This window comes from Protopterus annectens, chromosome 3.part0 (genome assembly GCF_019279795.1).
Source record: "Protopterus annectens isolate FY-2018-M chromosome 3.part0, PAN1.0, whole genome shotgun sequence".
Taxonomy (NCBI): domain Eukaryota; kingdom Metazoa; phylum Chordata; order Ceratodontiformes; family Protopteridae; genus Protopterus; species Protopterus annectens.
Window position 1 is genome coordinate 879360979 of NC_056731.1, and position 19356 is coordinate 879380334.

At 39.3% G+C, this 19356-nt stretch overlaps 1 protein-coding gene across 1 annotated transcript in view; it reads right to left on the reverse strand.

Moving 5' to 3' along the window:
* SCLT1 (sodium channel and clathrin linker 1) overlaps positions 1-19356 on the reverse strand; it is a 780532-nt gene that overhangs the window by 588462 nt on the left and 172714 nt on the right. The window contains exon 6 of the mRNA XM_044065718.1: positions 6370-6547. Coding sequence (XP_043921653.1) covers positions 6370-6547 — 178 coding nt within the window. The remainder of the gene's footprint in view (positions 1-6369; positions 6548-19356) is intronic.

Below are 19356 nucleotides of genomic sequence, written 5' to 3' on the forward strand. Positions count from 1 at the left end.
TTCTAGCCTAGGCTTAGCTGCTTTGTCCTTGCGCTTCTTGAAGGGCGCCGGAGCATCTGACCGCATTTTGTAATAGCACCGCTTCCGAAGACTAACCTGGCACAATCTAACCTTCTTTATAGTGCGCTTATTGAATCTAGCACAAGAGCGACACCCAACAACGTCGTGCTCAGGCCCTAAACAAGGAATACACAAAGTATGATAATCTCTATGCGGTATCTGTTTCCCATAAGAAATACAGTTATTCACTTTTTCTGACATCCGGTAAACCACTGAGGCAAGAAAAACTAAAATATTCCCAACGGGTACTTAGCCAACTTTGACTCGGTCTGAAACTCCTTGAAAAATTTCAGAACGCCGAATGGCACTTGCAACGCTGCTTCTGCATCGGACCATGCGGCAAAAAAGACTGAGGATATGACGTCGGTCATGCGCATTTGTACCCTGACGTCCTGATGTCAGTCAAATGCGCCTTGACCGACGTCAGCCTTATACTTTGATATTCGGGCCGACCGAGGACAGCGGACTACCCAAGTGTAAGGACTGCAGCAATGTGAGATGAAGAACATCACCCCCATATCCTGTTAACATAAAACAAACACAAAAATGATGCACATCTTCAAATAAAAAGTTTAACACTCCCAATAGGAACAACTGTCCCAAACTACCAGCTGCATACATAGGCATTACCTAACTTAAAATTAAGGTTATCCATGCTAATATGCATATTACAACCTGCTCTCCAACTTACACTAATTGCTGTCTGTTCTTGTCTTGCCTTTATTTCCCTCCCACATGTGAAAAACATCTTGTATGCTTTCAGAAAACATTCACTTTTACCCTTAAAAATGCTCTGGCTTTTAGTGCATGCTCCTACAGTCAGCTTGTGTGCATGGAAACATAAGTACAAAATGGCCTCAGCTGCAGACTTCCCCATTTATTTCCTAAATTAACTTTTAATTACATTCAGTGTTCTCTTATTTACATGCTCACACAAAAACTGTTATTCACTTACTGCCAAGGGCCTTAATCCAGACGTTCACCTATGCAAAAGGTAAGAGAAACGTATCAACTCTACATACATTTTAATCTATGCACTTTTACACCCCACCACAATATACCAAGATTAAAGCATATTAACTTAAAATATACTTTTGTGCAGTGTATCTTCTCTTTTACATAATGCCTACATTTCTTAAAGCTTAAAAAGAGGAAAAAAGGCACTTATCACATACAATAACTCAAAATGCTTTACTATATAACATACAATTTATATCATGAAATGATTTGTACAAATACTGTTAATAACAAAAACTGTTTTACTTAGTTACTTTTTACCCTTTCCTTTCGTGTCCTTCAAAATATTAAATGGCATGAAGATGGGTATATGAGTTTCAGTCCTCTACAAGTTTAACAAAGTCAACCAAAGTCCAGTCTTTCCACTTTTTCTTGTAAAGCTGTACTTCATAAATGTGACTGATCTTTTATAATCACACATTTATCCATTAAGCTCAGTGTCGCTGGTCTTCTTCCTGTTCATCTATCTCCCAACCCCAGACTCTGGTTCAGGTCCAAGATACTCCCGATTGTTCTGCTCATCTTCTTTGCCATTTTTCAGTTTCTCAAACATTTCCTTTGGAACACTACAAAAGTATTCAATGGCAAAGTCTCTCTATGAGCTTTATTATCAGAAGAATGAGAAGCAGAGTTCCCTTCTGTTTAATGGCTCACTTTTTGTTGGACAAACTTTTGTACTTTCATCTTAGCCGGTTCTACATCAACAATGACTTTGATCCTCCTGGAAAAATATTCTGAAGATAGCCAGATACAGCAGCTTGAATATCACACTTGCCTCTCAACATTCCCCGACTGCTGGAAAAATCGGTTTTCAGAAACATTCTGTCTCCAGTTTTCTAATACTTTGCCCTTTTGCCACAGTTTTTTCAGGATCAACTCTTTCTGCTGGTATGATTACATGTTTACTAATACAGGATTGCCAGGCTTGGAGTACACACACAATGTGGCCTTTCAATTAGCACATCCTGGTGTGGAATACAAGTCCAGTTTCAGATCTGTACTTTTATAAACTTAATACAATCTATTCATTCCAGTTTATCTGGTACACCAGAAAATCTCAGATTTTCCATGCATTCTCTGTCCTTAAACTCTAACACATTTCTGAAACACCTCTTATTGAACAGTCTCATACTCAGCTAGTCGTTTCTTCATTTCATCTTCTGATTTTTGTAGTTTTATCAGATCATCTGCATAGCTACTTAAAGCTTCTTCCATTTTCCTGCATTTTGCTATTTGATTTGATATAGTCCTTCAATTTATTTTTTATTTTAATCGGCCCTGAGCACATTAGGGTTATTTTTTTTCCTCTAGATTATTGGAAGCCATGCCTTGCACCAAAGCTGGAGCTTGAACTGCTTTTTGCTGAACAGCTGTAGGATTCCTCCCAGTTGGTGTTTGTTTCACCTTTTCTAGTTGATTTTCTTTCTGGCTTTCTAAGTTTCTTTTAGGTTCATACTAGGCTATCTGCCCTAAGGCATTTATAAGCCTAGCCAGAGTGTGTGTGGCTTTCACCACCCCTTAGGATGAGAATACTATACCCATTAGTTTGCTGTGCCTCTGTCCAGCAGTGACACAGAGATGATTCTAAACCTACGATCTCCCATCCACTCAAGATTTCTCTTGAACAGAGTCAGTGAGGGGCTCTGCCTCACATGGACTGGGATTCTGTTCCATAGTGTAGGGAGTCTCTGGGTGATGAATCTGTCCCTCCAGCACGTCCTATTTATATCCGTGTTGAGGTTTAAGTCTCTTGCTCTCGTGGCTCTGGTGGATTTGGATTTTTTGAGGTGGAGCATGTCCATTAATTCCGGGTTGGACATGGCCTTGTATGTCAGGCACAGATCACCTCTGAGCAGACGGTATGCGACTGAATAGAGCTGGAGTTTCTTCAGTCGGGCAGCGTATGACATGTTTGAGCCCCTTTATCCTTTTGGTGAGGATCTTTTGGGGTCTTTCCAACTGCTGCAGGTGTCGGGTAAGGTACATTCCGAATGGGGCGTTGTACTCAATCATTGGTCTGATAAGTGAAGAGTACAGGGGTACAATGACCTCTCCTGATCTGGATGTGAATCCCTTCATGATCAGGTGGGCAATGTAGAAGGTCTTCCTAACCACTTTGGCAATGTGAGTGTCAAAAGAGAGGTTACTGTCAACTTGGGTCCCCAGGTCCCTGATAACTTCTTCCGTGTTTAATGGATTACCACCTATGTGGTAATTAGGTTATCTTGTTTTTCCCAAAGGGTATGACTATACATTTTTGGCATTTAGCTTAAGGCCATGGCTCTGGCACCAGTTATCCATTTCTATGAGACCTCTCTGGAGGATGTCTGTGCCTGATGGAGTGTCAATTATGGTGCCCAGTTTGCAGTCATCTGCAAATTATGTCAGCCACAATCCTATGTTTGCCTGCACTTCAGAAAAATAAATGCCGAACAAGAGGGGCCCAGGACTGAGCCCTGTGGGACACCGCTCGTGACTGGCTTAGAGTCTGACATGGCACCAGCAACTCTAACCCTGTGGGTTCTGTCCTTGAGCCAGTTTGCAACCCATCTTGTGACATATGGGTTTACATCTAAGCTGGTGAGCTTTTCTATGATGCCCAAGTGGGGTATTGTGTCGAACGCTTTTGCTAGGTCAAGGTAGGCTGTGTGAACTGCCTTACCCTCATCAATGGCCTTGGTGACTGTTTCAAAAAAGTCGACCAAGTTCAAGAGGCAGGATCTGCCCTTGACAAAGCCAAATTGGGTAGGATCCAGTGTCTGTAGGTCCCCAATGTCTTTATTTATGAGTTCCATTATGATCCTCTCCATAGCTTTGCAGACAAGGCTCGTCAAGCTTATGGGGCGGTAATTTCCAGGGTCCATAGAAGCACCGCCTTTGTGGAGTGGGACCACAGTTGCCGTACGCCATTCTTTCCTGTAGTAAGGCTAAGATTAAACAGCAGCCTTGTGTGTGGGTTTAGTTCCTCATTGAGTTTGTGTAGCACACAGCCGGGGACACCGTCCGGTCCCATTGATGCTGTGTTTTTTGCTTTAATGAGAGCAGCTCTCACCTGGGCATCTGAGAAGTTTGGGAGGCTAGACTCAGGTGGGATAGATATTTCTCCTATTGGGGGGGAGGGAGGGGAGAAATTTGCACTGAACCTGTCTGCCAGTATGTTGGCAATGTCTGTGGGTTCAGTGATTTTTGTATCATTTTGGACTAATTCTGAGCATATATGGGAGTTTCCACCAAGGTTTCTAACATAGCTAAAGAAGGCCTTATGATTGTCTTTTGTGTCTTTAGGGATTTTTCTCTCAAAGTTGGCCTTGGATGATTTTATGAGTGATCGTAGTTTTTTGCTAGTATTGATCAGAGATGCCTTCCCTTTTAGGGATTTTGCTCTGTCATGTAGTAACTTTCTCCTCTTGTTGTAGAGTTTGTTTATGGCTGGGGTCCACCAGCCTGCCTTTGGTGGAAAGGGTCTTGATTTTATTAGGGATTGCTTGATCCATACATTCCTGGAGGTGCTCGTAGAAGGCATTTGTAAGGGTTTCAGCAGCGTGGGTTGTGGTTTCCACTGGCTCAGGGGCCTTGAAGGATACCACTCCAGTCTTAAGAAGTGTGAAGTTTGCTTTTGAGAAGTTCTTCACTGTGGTCTTTTTTGCTGGGGTTGGGGGCGGGATGTGGATCTCCAGTGAGATTAATTTATGGTCTGATCTCACCAATGAGGATATACTTCCGGTTTGGAGCATTTTGTCCCCATGTTTGTGATGATCAGGTCTAGTATATTTTCTCCTCTTGTGGGAATGGTGACTGACATACTGACATACAGGCAGTGTACTTACTGGCCAGTAACTGAAGTTGCTAAAACTTGCAGAATTAGTGGACCTTATTTCTTAGTTTCTTTTTTCACATAGGGAGAGCTAGAGTTAAGATGCTGATCAGTGTGCAGCCATCTTCACAGTCCCCAGTTAATAAATAATCTTATGTAGTTATATAGCAATATTTAATGAAATATTACTGAAACACAGCACCACATACTTCAATGCTGCTCATCTGCTGGCAGATGTGGATGGAAGGAATTAAGAGACTAATAATGTGGGTGGAAGGAATAAAGCGACTAATATGTGTAACAGGTATTAATTTAGAGCTGTGATACAATGCAATATTTTTATAATCCACATATTTCAATACCTCAGTACTATGCATGCAGTGGTGACCACTGTGTGCAACAAATTTGGGTGGGTGAAGAAAATTACACAATCTGTCAGTTTTTGAGGCAAATGAAGGCGAGATGCTCTTCTTTTAATAGAGAAATTACGTAATCATCTCAATATTTTACTTAAGAAATGATGCATTATAGTCCTGTTCAATTAAATAGTTCAATAAAATACTAGAAAATGCTTCAATGATGGTAAGTATGGCACAGACCTTGGTGAGATGAACAAACAAAACAAAATCTGACAGCTTTTGAGGCAGATCAAATAAAATACTGGCATATTTTTATGCAAATAGTAATGGAATTATTCATAATTTTAATAATCACAGCGATATTTGCCCACAAATTGGTTTGAACTTGGCTGAGGGTGAGCATATGACAGATAAGATTTGGAGAAGTAAAATTCTTCCAAATATGAATGCATATCATGAACGCTGATGGAAGTATTAGGAACAGCCTGTATAATATTACTGGAAAACATGAAATAGCTTCATTTACAGAAGATCATTTACAAAACAAAAGTGCCACTAACACTTGGGGGCCCGTGTTGCAGGAATGCAGACATATATTACATGTTGTTCATCTGTACAGGTATGCACAAATGATAGTTTTTTTTTTTTTTTGGTAAATGCTTGTAAGACTATGTATGATGGAAGCAAGTGTTGGGCAACCAAAAAAAGCTTACAATATAAGGAACAGAAATGCTGCTGATGGTGTAAGGGTGTAGGCTGTATGGTTGCAGAGATAAAGGACTTTTTGAAACTGTACAAAAACACTGCTACTGTGATTTTAAAAATCAGGCTTATAGTGTGCCAAAATCCATGATTGCAGTGAAAGTTAAGTTTTTCATTGATCAGCTTCATTATGACTACTACTCTGGTAGCAACACATTTCCAGAGATGTGAACTTTTGCTTACCATATGCATTTATAATATTCTTTTCATCAAAAACAGAATAGGATGCATCCATTAACCCTTCACAGGAAATTAAAGGTGCAGTACTGCAGAACTCTTGCAAAAGTACTGAGGTAACAGAATTGAATATTTTGTTTTTAGAAGAAAAATATAAGATTTTTTTTTAAACTGTATTACCTGGTCCTTTTGCAAATTGGCTTCCTCCAGTAACTGGATGCTATCCCTAACCTTTTCAACAGCTTCAAATTTCTCATCTTCTAAGATAGCACATCTTCTTTGGAGCTCTCCAACCTGTTTTTCTAATTCAGACCTTTCTCTTCTCAACTGGTCTGCATCTTGTGCTGCTACTCGCAATCTAGAAACAAATAAAAATACACAAACATGCAATTACTGAACAACCTGCAGTTTCACCTTCACCGTGTATTTTGTTCTAGTTTTTTTCTTTATATTTTACAACCATTAATCCTAGTTACTCAAGTACTTTTTTACTTGTGAGGGGGAAATACTGCTGACACTTATAAAGAAAGTGTGCTCTGTTGTGTGGGACGAGAACATAACAACCAAGGTAATGTGGTTTGTAAGAATTTTAAGCATATAACTACAGGATAAAACAAAGATGTTAAAAACTTACCAAGTAAGCAAGAGGTAGCTTCAAACAGGCCACACACCCTATGGGCAGCTCCTGAAAGGCCACAAGCCCTATATGCAGCTGGCTACCCATGGTTCTGCCAGTGAAAACATTCTGTAAGCAAAGTTAAACTACTCTTTATGCTGTGAGATGTGGATAATGAAATGTTCATTCTATAAGTCTGTATATTTCTCCTTCAATAAGGAGAGCCACAATCTGCTCTTGATCCTCAACAGATATCCTGGAGAAGATGAATACCAGCAGCTGTATGTGATAGTTCAAAATCATTAAGATCCTGAAGAGTTTTACCGATAAAGCAGCCTAGTTCCTGATGTATCCCTCAATACAGAAGAAACAAAAATGGCAACGTAGCTTCAACAATTTCCATAACCTGAAATTGGGAGAACAATTCAACTATCTTTACTTGATGATGAAGTAAACACTCGAAGAACATGAAGGGCATCACTTGGCTGCTGCATAAACCATGAAAAAGTAATGGTGTCCCTGTACTCCCTGACAAAATGCTTAGCCACTGAGTAAGTACAATATAAACACACAAATCACACACACAAAACAACAATATCCAACTATAAACTTGGCTGATACATATATGTTTGATGAAGAGGCCATCCAGACACAGGGGGAAGGTGGGGCAGTGTTATGTGTGCAATACAGAAGGCCTTCTTTCAGATCAACTGATGTACTGACTTGCATGTCTGTTATATCAGATTTTAGAAACCCTCTTCGGTAGGTAACTTTGGCAAGAATCCTAAGCAATAAACAATAGCTCTATCAGGTTACAAGGCAATGACAAAAAGATACAGAAGATAGTAGAAACCATTCATAAGAAATGCTGGCAGTCATCTACTTATACTTCAAGAAGATTCTGAATGAAGAAAAAAACAAAATAAGCTGTACTGTTGCATGCACAGACTATGATGAAAGAGAAAGCAGGACCCATCCTAGAACAAGTAAAAAAATGACCATCAAAGGAAATAAATTAGAGGAAAATGTCATTCTCACATGACGTCACAGCATATATGACCAAAATGTTGTGTAGAGTAGGACAGAAATGATTTCTGAGGGTACTCATGACAGTAAGGAGATAAAGGTTCTATGGCCCATCTGCACAGTCTGAGCCAGTGGCAGAAAAAATTCTATAGAGAAACAAACTGATACTGATGTGGTAAATGTCTGGTTCTTCTTTTGCAGGTCTTCAACTTCATCTTTTGAAGAATATTCAGAGGAATCCACAATAGAAATTGGTAATCTGCATTACCTAAATTCACCCGTAAAGGAGGAGAACTTGAGCTCCACCATCTGGTATAGCCCTATGCCTTTGCCTTCTTCCCTGGCTGCAAAAGCAATACAAACCAAGTTAGAGAAGGCCACATGAAAGACCTCTGTGGAAGTTACTGTAACAGTCTTTATGAGAGCCTGCTTGATCCAAAATTCATGGATGCCTGCCAGCTTCTACAGCATGGCATGATGACCCTGGGCTTCACTTTCTTTTTTTCCAAGTACTCAATGAGACACTTGTAGTGGATAAGCAATGATTGTGGGCATGGTGGTGGAGAGGGTGGCTTATGCCTGTCCAAAGAAGTCTTCAGCAACCTTAAGGTCTTCTCAAAGGAAGGGTCATTTATAGAGTAACCAGAAGGACTTGCTGTCCGTATCAGCCTCAGAAGTAATGACCTCTGAGTCCCCTTCCTGGGGCACAGATGGTGAGAAAGACCATTTGTTAAACTTAATTTCAAGATGGATGTGTTTGTCCTTGTCAGACACATGGGGGTTGAGGAAGCAGTTATCTGGCAGTGTTGTAGTAAGCACCTGAAGGAGAAGCAAGTGCCTCAAGTGTAGGAATGGAGAAGAAATAATAGCAGAGTTGTGGACTGCAGAACAGGAAAGCCCAACAGTTAATGAACGACAGAGGTCCTCCTAATATCAGATCTGATACATTCTATAATGATCTTTTTGAAGGAAATCTTGCAAGTAAATCCTCTTTAAATAAATTCCAGACTCATATCTTAATGTTTTACTGAAAAGGGTATTTTGCCGCTATCTGAAATTTCAGGGTCACATAACTGATATTTTCTTAAAAGTGTCCTCAATTATTACTGCAGAAAACTTAGTGATTTTATGTTAAAGCATTTCACCATTATAGAATGTTCCAAATGTCTTCCAAATTTGTTTTTTTAGAAGTATTTAATCAGGCAAGTAAAGGTGTACGAGGTACCCACCATTAACAGCAGATAACTAAAATGTCCCTATCTTCACATAAACATACTATGTGGTCCTTCTCTTTGGCTTCACATTTTCTTCTTCAGCAGCAATGATATACAGTTCTATGTACTGGGAGCTGCCTGACTGCACAATTCATTACACACACTGCCCAACGAAGAACCAAACTATGAAGTTAAGCTCCACATCACACACAGTTCCAATCAAGCTTTTTTACAAAATAACAGTAGCAGTACGTAGACCCCAGCAGTTGGCCCAGAGTACACAGGCTGCAGTAGATCACTTTATATGTTATTTTGTGTTTGTGGCCTACCAGCCTCCTTGGTTCATCCCTTCTGCTTGCCTCAACTATATATAAAAGTTCCAGATAAACAGGTGTTTGAATAATTGTATGTGTATGCATCTACTGATTATTTTTTTTAACAGAGTGGCAAAAACTGTTGGTAAGGATTTGCTTAACATTACTGAATGGAGATGTAGTTTTTAGGGTTGGGGCATGCACAAAGCATATTGTGATTACCTGGTAAATCATATACAGTAGAGACTGCATCTACTGCAATTACAATGTGCTGCTACTTCTCCTACTTCATGTACTTAGTTTGATGAAATGGTGTCTTATGTTGTGCATCCATTCTTCTCACTCTGGTAATAAATATTTCCCCTCCACACAAGCAGTACAGTTAAACCATCCTCAAGGCGTCCCAGTTTAAATTTACTTCTATATTTGTATGGTATGGACTTAAAATGCTTCTCAATGACTTTTAAGGAAACAGATTTCCTGCTTGTGTTGCAAACTCCTAAGTCATTAGTCAAAACCAGACATTGCTACAGACCTTGATTTTCTTGGGAGACTTTGTTAGTACTCACCTATCCCCTTCTCTTTGCCTGTAGTCTGTTATCAAACCCTGATAGGGAAGGCAATCAAACCTGCAATTAAAACTCATGCTTAGCCTCATCCAACTAGATTGCCTTTCCCTCCCGAGTTATTTGATCAGAAAACATTGGTTCTTTTTCTAATTTCCTCCAGTAAATTCCAGTCTCTTCAGCTTATTTTCTATACCCTTATTTGCAGGCACCCTATTGGTAAAATCTTACTTTTCTTAATTCCCACACTGGCTTCGTTCTTAAATATACTTTGTCACTAAAGGAATACAGTATTTTGCACAGTTGGTGCTATTCTCCGTAAGGACTTTGCATCCCAAATCTTAATTTCTCTATCTCTCAATTCACCTGTCAGAACAAATAGGTAGAAATATAATATTTTTTATTATCATCTCTGTATCTGGTGTATTAGTGGAAAACAAGTTAGACCAGCATTTTTTTTCTCCTTTCCAAGCCTATTGTTCTAGGTCCAAATTAAGCTAAGAATTAAGACCGCTAACATGCACCTGGCTGAATTTGTAAAAAAACAAAAAAAAAAAAACAAAACAAAAAAAAAAACTGAATTTATTATACTATTAAAAATACATTAGTATAACCTAATTACAAGGCATAAAGTACTACACAGTATTAACAAGGCAGAAAAAAATACTTTTATTAGTCGGCATCTCTCAATGATGTCGGCAAATTCAAATAATATTTTTAAGCCCAATAAACTTTTTTTTTTATTCATAATTTTTTATTTGGCAGAGTCTTAAGGGTTTCTACTCCTTCCTGAGCACTTCAGAAGCAGTTCTAAAGGTCTGTGCCCACTCTCTGGGGAAATCCAGGCAACTGAAATAATTCTTTGGTGATTTACCCTGGCTCCTTTTTTAGCCAAATCGCCAATTCAATTGCAGGTAGACTTGGTTGGATACCTTTAAAAGCAAACATCCTTTTCAGCATTTCAAATGGAACCTCTTGCCACTGTGGATGACAGGGGCCCTGAAATCATCAAAATGAAGTATTACAGTTTTAGTTCATGTACCAGAGTGTAAAGCTGTTTAAAAGTTCTCTATCATGAAGCCAAGACAGGCTTTCTCAGAGTTCAGGTGTAGCTGTGCAGTTAGCTGGGAAGCTCAGAATAAACTGGCTGAACTGCTGAATCACTGCAGAAATAATGAATGAATTAATGAATGAGTGACTCTCTAAAAGTTTCTCTACAAGTTAAACTCACTTGTCAAAAGGAAAGAACCCTTGACATGTCTGTTCTCTGTTGTGGACCGATTCCAGCTGTATCTGCCAACACAACTCTTTAAGGCTAATCTTTTTATTTTTTATTTTCAAATGTCTAAGGTTGTGGAACACAGGCTTTTTTGCCCAAGCTTGTTACTCTTTGACAAAAATATATTTTGATGGAGGGAGAAATTGGATTTGTAAACATTAAGATGCCTCTAACATCATGTAAGCTTATTACTTTTTTGACCTCTTTGACACTTTTAAAACTCCAAAGAAAGATTCATACATCCAGTTTAGGACTTAGGAGTTAATTCCTTTGAGTGGTGCCATTTGTCTGCATTTCTTTTGTGAGCTAAAAACAGACACTAATACAGATAGCCAAGAGGCAATATTGCAACCAGCTAGCGAAAAAAAAAAAATTTTTGTGTGACCCATGCACTCTCTTCCAGTGATTTATCTGCTCTCATATACACAGTGGGTTCAAACAGTTAAATAGTGCTTTATTTTGCAAATACTGTTATACTGCTGCATTATGTATCAGAAGATTAGCAAGGCAAATGCATAGTAATACATGAAGGAAACTAACAAATGTAAGAAAAACACAACCTTGGCATTAACAGTAATAAACATAATAATCATGACTATCAATATTAGTAATCTGTTTAATCAAAAGAAAGGCTTTCCTCCCTTCACCTCCCACTATTTCATCAACAGCCTTTTATACTTTGATTTATAAACTTCTGCTTGAGTTACACACATTAGCCTTAACTGGATAGCTTTAAACTGGCAATTGCTCAAAATCTCGACATCCATTGCCGAGTCTAAAGATGTGGAGACTGAGTGACCAGAAATCCAATCTTATGTATACTAAAATCCATTTCTTGGATACTCACTTTTCTCCAAGGTATGGCAACCTCTGAGTTGATATATGTAGGTGTTCTAGGATGTGGTCACTCCCTGCACCCCCCCCCCCCAAACTAATATATGCTAACTCTGAGATCTTCATACCCAAGAGAAAGTGAAATATTTAGAAAAATGGCATCTCAGACTCAGTAAATGTAAGTTTGATCTTTCGACCATTCAGTCTCCGTATTTTGGGACTTGCTCTAATTGGTCCTGACATTTCAAATGGTCACCAATCTAATATGTATGGTAATAGAGAAAAAATCCAACCCTTTAAAAGAAACCCATATATTAAATCTTATTCCATTTACTATGAAGAACCTTCCTAATGTTAGACAAATTCTGTTATCTTCACAAAAACCTAATTGGAGTAGACAGACTTGCATCTCTGGTCACCGTTAGAACTGCAGGAACCATGGGGTCAATTTTTGGGTAAACCTTTCGCGGTGGTACAGTGGTAGCATTGTTACCTCACAGCAAGAGGTTCTCCCGTTCGATTCTCGGCTGGGTTTGGGAGTGCCTTCTGTGTGGAGTCTGCATGTCCTCCCCGCGGTTGGGTAGCATTCAAAAGACATGCGTGAGTAAATGGGCGGGCCTTCGTTGAAGGTTAGGCATCGAGTTGGCACCTCGCCGTTTCATAAAAAATCTACTGCCAATCATTAGCGGACCGGAGTTCCGCTGTGGCGACCCCTTACTGGGAAAAAGCCGAAAGACCACTGACATCTCAGTGAGGGTGACCAAATGGTTGTAACAGGATGTCTGGACATGGATCCAATAACCAGGAAGGGTGTTTCAGATGAGGCCTGAGGAAGAGGAACCAATCTTGCCAGGGTCAAAAGAGCACAATGAGAATTACTGTTGCCATGCACCTCCTGTCTTTCTGAAGAAACTTTATCATCAAGGAAAAAGGAGGACAGGCATATAGTAAAACCTGGGGGCCAAATGTGAACCATAGCATCCCTCTGCGACTGCCCCTCTGGGGAATCAGGGTAAAGTAGCTGCTATGTTTGTTGTTAAAGTGAGAGGCAAAAAGATCATAACAAGGCTGGCCCCAGTGACTGAAAATCATTGTTGTCACTGACTGATGGACCACTCATGAGGTAAAGGAATAGACCTGCTCAGCTTGTTTGCAAGAATGCTGGAAGCCCTGGGACATGAGTTGTCATCAGAATCATCTATAGTCACAGTGGCTATCAAGGGCATTAAGAGTAAAAGGTTGACCCCATATGATTGTCAGGGAGGTCAATCACCAATGAATACGGCTCCTGCAAACTAATGAGAGATGAAATGGGAAATGAAGGGGTTGGTGCAGCATTGACCATTATACAGATAAGTGCCCACTGCAGAACTCTCATGTAAATCCTGCCTGAGATACTAATGTGATAAATGCAGCCATCGACCCCTGTAACCAAAGAACTAGTCTTACTGGGGAGTTTGAATGAGAAATGACCATTAAAGCTATCTGACATATGGATAGTATTCTGGATTCTGGAAGTCTGACATATGTGAAGTTGAGTCCACATGGCACCCTATGAACTCTATTGTATGTGACTGTCAGCTGGCTTTTGGCTGGAATGATAGTAATTCCAAAGTAAGGGGGTTAAGTGGGGCAGGAAATCCTTGCATTGGATAAGCAGAACCCTGGTGGATATGTTGAGGAGCCAGTCGTCCAAGAAAAGGAACACCTGGAACCCTTGCAACAAGAGATGCACTGCAGTAACTGCAATGCATTTGATGAATACCCTGCGGGCTGTGGCGAGGCCAAACGGCAGCTCCCTGAATTGAAAATGACTGGCTCCTAACCAGAAATGGAGAAAGCTTCTGGACTGCCTTGCTATTTTGATATGGTAGTAGGCATCCTGAAGATAAATCAAGAAAATCCATTTGTCCTTCTACAGAAGAGGTAGAATGCATTGAACCATGACCATCTGGAACTTGGTCCATTTCACAAACTGGTTGAGGTTACTTAGTTCCAGAATGGGCCTGAGGTCCCCTGTTTTTTTTTTTGGAAAGAAAAAGAACTTTGAACAGACTTGAGATCTTCTCTGGCTGGTGGGACCTCCTGGATGACTTGTTTTTCTAGCAGCTTTGCTACTTCTGCTGCTTCCAGTACTGGGTGGAGCATTAGGAATTCCCGGTTTCTTTTTTTGAGGGAAAGCAAAGGGAATAATATAACTTTTGGTGATTATCCTCTGCACCCATGAATCTTAATTGATGGCCAGCCAAGCGTGAGTATGCAGGGATAAGCAACCCCCCCAACTTCCTCCCGAGTACAGCAGTCTGGCAAATAGTCAGGAGCCCTGAAGTGGCTTCTCAGTAAATGAACCTCAAAACCCTTGATTCTACGTCCTCCACTGCCCCTGGGGTGACATCTGTTAAAGTTGCCCCTCCCTCAGTCCCAGAGGGGACTCTCAGCAGATGAGTCGTGCCCAAAACCTTTTGAAACCATAGATTCTTTCCACCTTTTTGCTTTCAGAAAAAAAGTCCCTTGGGGATGGAAAAATGTATGTCTATGGCAGACAGGGTCTTGCCTTCCTGCTTGTTTCTGGTAAGTGTATCTTTAACTTTAAGGCCAAAGAGTGTTGAACCATCGAATGGGGCATTTAAGATGGATATCTTGAAATTTGCACAAATCCACATATTTGTATCCAGGTGTGCCAATGAATAGCAGTGCCCCAGCTAGACTCCGAGGAAGACATCAGAGCTGATCTGTCCAGAGCCTGAGCACAAAATGGAGCGATGGCTCTAAAAATCTCACAGCTAAACCTGACACTCGAGCCTTGGCTCAGAGGATTAAGCTCCAAGACCTATCCTTATCTGACTGAGCTGGAGCTGAGAAGAGGAGGGAAACAGTTGGAGTTAAAGACAAAAAAAGATCAGTTCTGACATGGGCATCCCATAAGGATGACTCAGTACTGTGATCACCAGATTCAAAGGTGGTACCAATACAGGAGAGATGATGGCCAAGATCATGGGGACCGTACCCAAAGCCACCAGAGGAGTAAGACACTGGGAGGACCCCTAACTGGATCTCAGTCTAGAGAAATTTCCACATCATCCTGTTAACGTCTGCTTCCAAGAAGCTCCTTGGGAATTGGAAGGACATGTGGGAAGATGCCACAGAAGGTGTTCTGGATGAATGGTATCCTTTAAGATGGGTTAGTGGAACGGGACAGCCAACTCTGGAGAGAAGTGTCAAGGTGGAGTTGGGGGAATGGATTCAAAATCTGAGTGCTTTGGGGTCTTCGAAGCCAGGCTGGATGGGCTTGATGGATCTAGAGACCCTTTTCTAGACTTCTCCTTTTGCTTTTCTTTACCCTTTTCCCTTTCTTTACTCCTCTGTTTCTTTTTTTCCTTCTTTTGGTGAGTTCTATCTTCTCAGATTTCTTGGAGGAAGGAGACAAAGCCTCAGATGTTGAACATATCAGAACTTCTGCTTGGGTAGGGAGGGGGCCCTTCAGAACAAGTTTGTTCCAATAACTGGAGAGAGCTCTGGCCTGAAAGAGGCAGAGACCATGCACTCTACATCTAAGTGGGCTACTCCTTAGCAATACACACAGAGTGTTTTTGGGTCCACAGGGCGAATTTTGTGCCCACAGGCACTATATTTCTTGAAGCCATTGGCAATGTTTAACATCACTAGCAATGTGATGACTGCAACAGTGAAACACGAAGAACATCTGCTACAACAACAATAAGCAGACAACTGCACTAAATAACCCAGATATCAAAACACATCTAAATACTATAAACACCAGTAAAGAAAAAAATATATAGTTACAGTCGCATAGTTGTAGGGGGAGGAAAGGCAGGAAACTATCTCCAGGAAAAAAAACTAGCCTAAGAAATATAACTATCATCAAAATGAAGTAGAACATCCCAAGATATAAGAATAGCAAGACCAACTGCTGAAAAAATATAGAAAAAAGAACCATCCAACCACTGCTCACAGAACCCTCAAACACATATCTTGCTGATCAAGCAGCAAATGAGATCTAATGTAATCTGGAAACTAGAGGAAATTATTGGGCGGGAAGGAGCCAGAGCTCTGGATCTATTCTCTTGAAAAAGTGCAGGGGTCAGATCCAGTCTGATCTGATAAGCCTATCTGTTAAATTGGATGGAAAAGACACCATCGAATACACAGATATGTTTTTAAGGAGTCATTTGAATATATCCCACAATCCTCCACTACAGGCGGTTTAAGGTATTACAGTCTAGATCCAAATTTGCATGGGTCTTTCTTGCCATTTATAATGCATACTGTGTCTGGGTGACCTTTTTACCTTTCCTTTGCAAGGAAAAGGGACGACATAGAAACCCAAAATGGCCCAAAGGAAAGTAAATAATTTATTGGACAGTGACCCTCCCCAAAGAAGATACTTACAGAAGTACATAAATTCTGTGTTTTCACTAACAGATCAACCAGACTGATTCTTTTCTTTGTGGATGAGCTTTGAGAAATCCCAGTTACTACAGCTTTTGTTTTCCAAGCATTGACTGATAGTTTGTTGTTGTTTAGCCAGTGAACTAATGTACTAAAATAAGTTCACTTGTACAATCTAAGATGTGTTTCCAGGCTGGAATAGTAAGTGGTCATCTGCATACAGGATTAAATTCACTGTAAGGAGATCAATGCACAGATGTGCAGAAATATAATAAATAATGGAAATAGAATGGCAATCTAGAATAGTTCCTTAAAAAACACGTGATTTAAGGCATTTCATCTCAGGCAGCATGCCACTAATTTTACACTTGCAGTTCTGTTAGACAAGAAGTTTTTAAACCAAAGCAGTGTCCTAGCACTTACTGAAAGACTGGCATTTTTTTTTTTGGAAGAGGTGTGCATGATGGATTTCACCAGGCTTTGTTTAAGGTCTGTAAGTAAAGTTGCAGTAAAGAGTACATAATCATTGTCATTATGTAATGTTTGTTATGGAGATAAGAGCTTTATGAGAATAGGAAACCTTGTCTAGGAATATGTTTGAATGATTTAATACATTGCACTTGTCATTGAACTTTTTTATTCATTGTAAATTAATTTTCAGCATTTTAGACAGTGTGGTAATTTTGTTATTGGTCAGTAACTAAAACCCAAGCCACTCCTACACCTTCTTTTTACTGCATCTATCATCTTGTGGCAACATCCACCCTAATCCAGGACAAAATAAGTATTCGAAACGCATTATTTCCACTAAACTCCAAAATACTTTGCTCAACAACCACCACTAAAACATCTATTCTGGTCTTCACCTCTACTCTAGTAATATTTTGTATTTGTAGCAAATTTCCAGAATTACACACACTGATAGCATTACAATCCAGACATACTAATCATTACTGAATCCTGGTTCACATAAGATACAAAAGATAATGAAATTGGGGGGGGGGGGTAAGCAGCATTTCGCTTCAGTTCTGTCTCTTCAAATTTTCTGACAGGAATTTTGTGAAATAACTATCCTAATTGTGGATATTTAAGTTTTTTTATTCCTCTTGATATAAAGGAGGACAGTATCTAAACATTTTTTAGAATTTAATTTTTCCTGTCAAAATTTCTGTGATACTCTGACCTTCACCAGTTGAAAGATGAGCTTCTCTAAAACAGCACCATCAGGATGCTACCTTAAAAAAGGAAATACAACCTTTGCTGACTAATATACAAGAATTATCCAGCAAAATTGACAGAATGGACTTGAAGCTGGATGATTTCAAGGAGAGATGTACACATCAAATGGATACTATCCATGAAGACCTAAAACAGAAGGAACTAATCTTGGGAATCCAAACAGCTCTTAATGATATGGACACCAGAATTCAGGAAAGTGAACATAATACTGAATTTCGTTTAAGATAAAATACTCAACTGCTATCAAAGGTAGATGATCTTGAAAACAGATCTCGCCGCAATAATATAAGAATATTTGGATTACCTGATAACATAAAAGAGAATAACATAGAAAAGTTTTTAACATCATGGTTGCCAGAAATTTTGGAACTTCCTGAAGCACTTTCCTATGGTATTGAAAGGGCACACAGGTCCATGGTATCATCTAAAAACAGAAAAATTAGTTTGACTAAATCTGTGACTGTTAAATTCCTTTCATCTCATGATAAGGAAATAGTACTGAAAACTGTCTGGGCAAAATCACCAATTAAGGTAAAGAACAATATAGTACGCTTCGATAATGATTACTCACCAGTAGTAATCTCCAAAAGGAAAGTCTTTTTGCCCTTAATAAAAGAACTTAAAAAGAACCGAATAAAATCTCACTTATTTCCAGCAAGGTTAAAAATCTTTCAACAGAATGCAACTAGAATTTTTGAGGACTTAGACACAGCTCTTTCTTTTGTTAAAACAAATAAACTTCTGGACAAACTTGAAGACATGGAATGGGCTAATGCTAGTCTAAAGAGGTTGCCAGAAAATGGAACATGGAAAACCTTTGAACAAAAGAAGAAACTTAGAAAATAACTAACATCAAATGCATATCTTTTTATTTGCCTCCTTTCTACATGTAAGTGACCCAAAAAGTCCGGGGAGATGAAACTGGATCAATAGGTAAGATCTGTGAACTTTTTTTTGTTCACAGATAATTTATTACTGCCTTCTATAGTGCTGTTGATGATGGTATAGTTTTATATTTAGTTACTGCATTTTACATTAAATGATTAATAGTACTTTTTCTCATACTATAAGTAGTTAAATAAAACTGGTTGAATGTTGTATTTGTGATAAAGATTAGTAGTGTATTTTAATTGATTTTAGTAATATTGGTTTATTTTCTCATAGTATATGTAGTTAAATAAAAATGCTTGGTAGAATGTTGTGTTTATGATAATGATTAGTTGTTGCTTTTAACTATATTACTTAGTGCTTATAGATCTGATGCCTCTTCTTTGCTTTATTGCACAATCTGGTTTGTGAACAGTAAATGTAGCACTTTGTGAGGAGACTGATAAGATGTTGAGATGGTTATGTTGTGTAGTGCTGAGGTTGGCTGTCTTATTTTGGTGTTTAATATTATTAATAGTTTTTTTTTTCCTTTGGTGGTTTAATGTGATCTGTATGCTTCTGTGTACCCCTTTGCTGGTTTATAGTTTTGCGTATATAATATTGCTTGAATGATAAATAGTGCTTTTAATTCTAAAAGCTTTGCTTTACTTGTGGTTGCTTTGGTAAGCTTTAGATGTTGCTATGGCAACACTCTGTTTTGGGACAGGTTTGCTGTCCTTTTTTCAGTTAACAGTTATACAGCATGTTTCAGCCTTTAAATTAAAGCTAAATGAGTTTACAC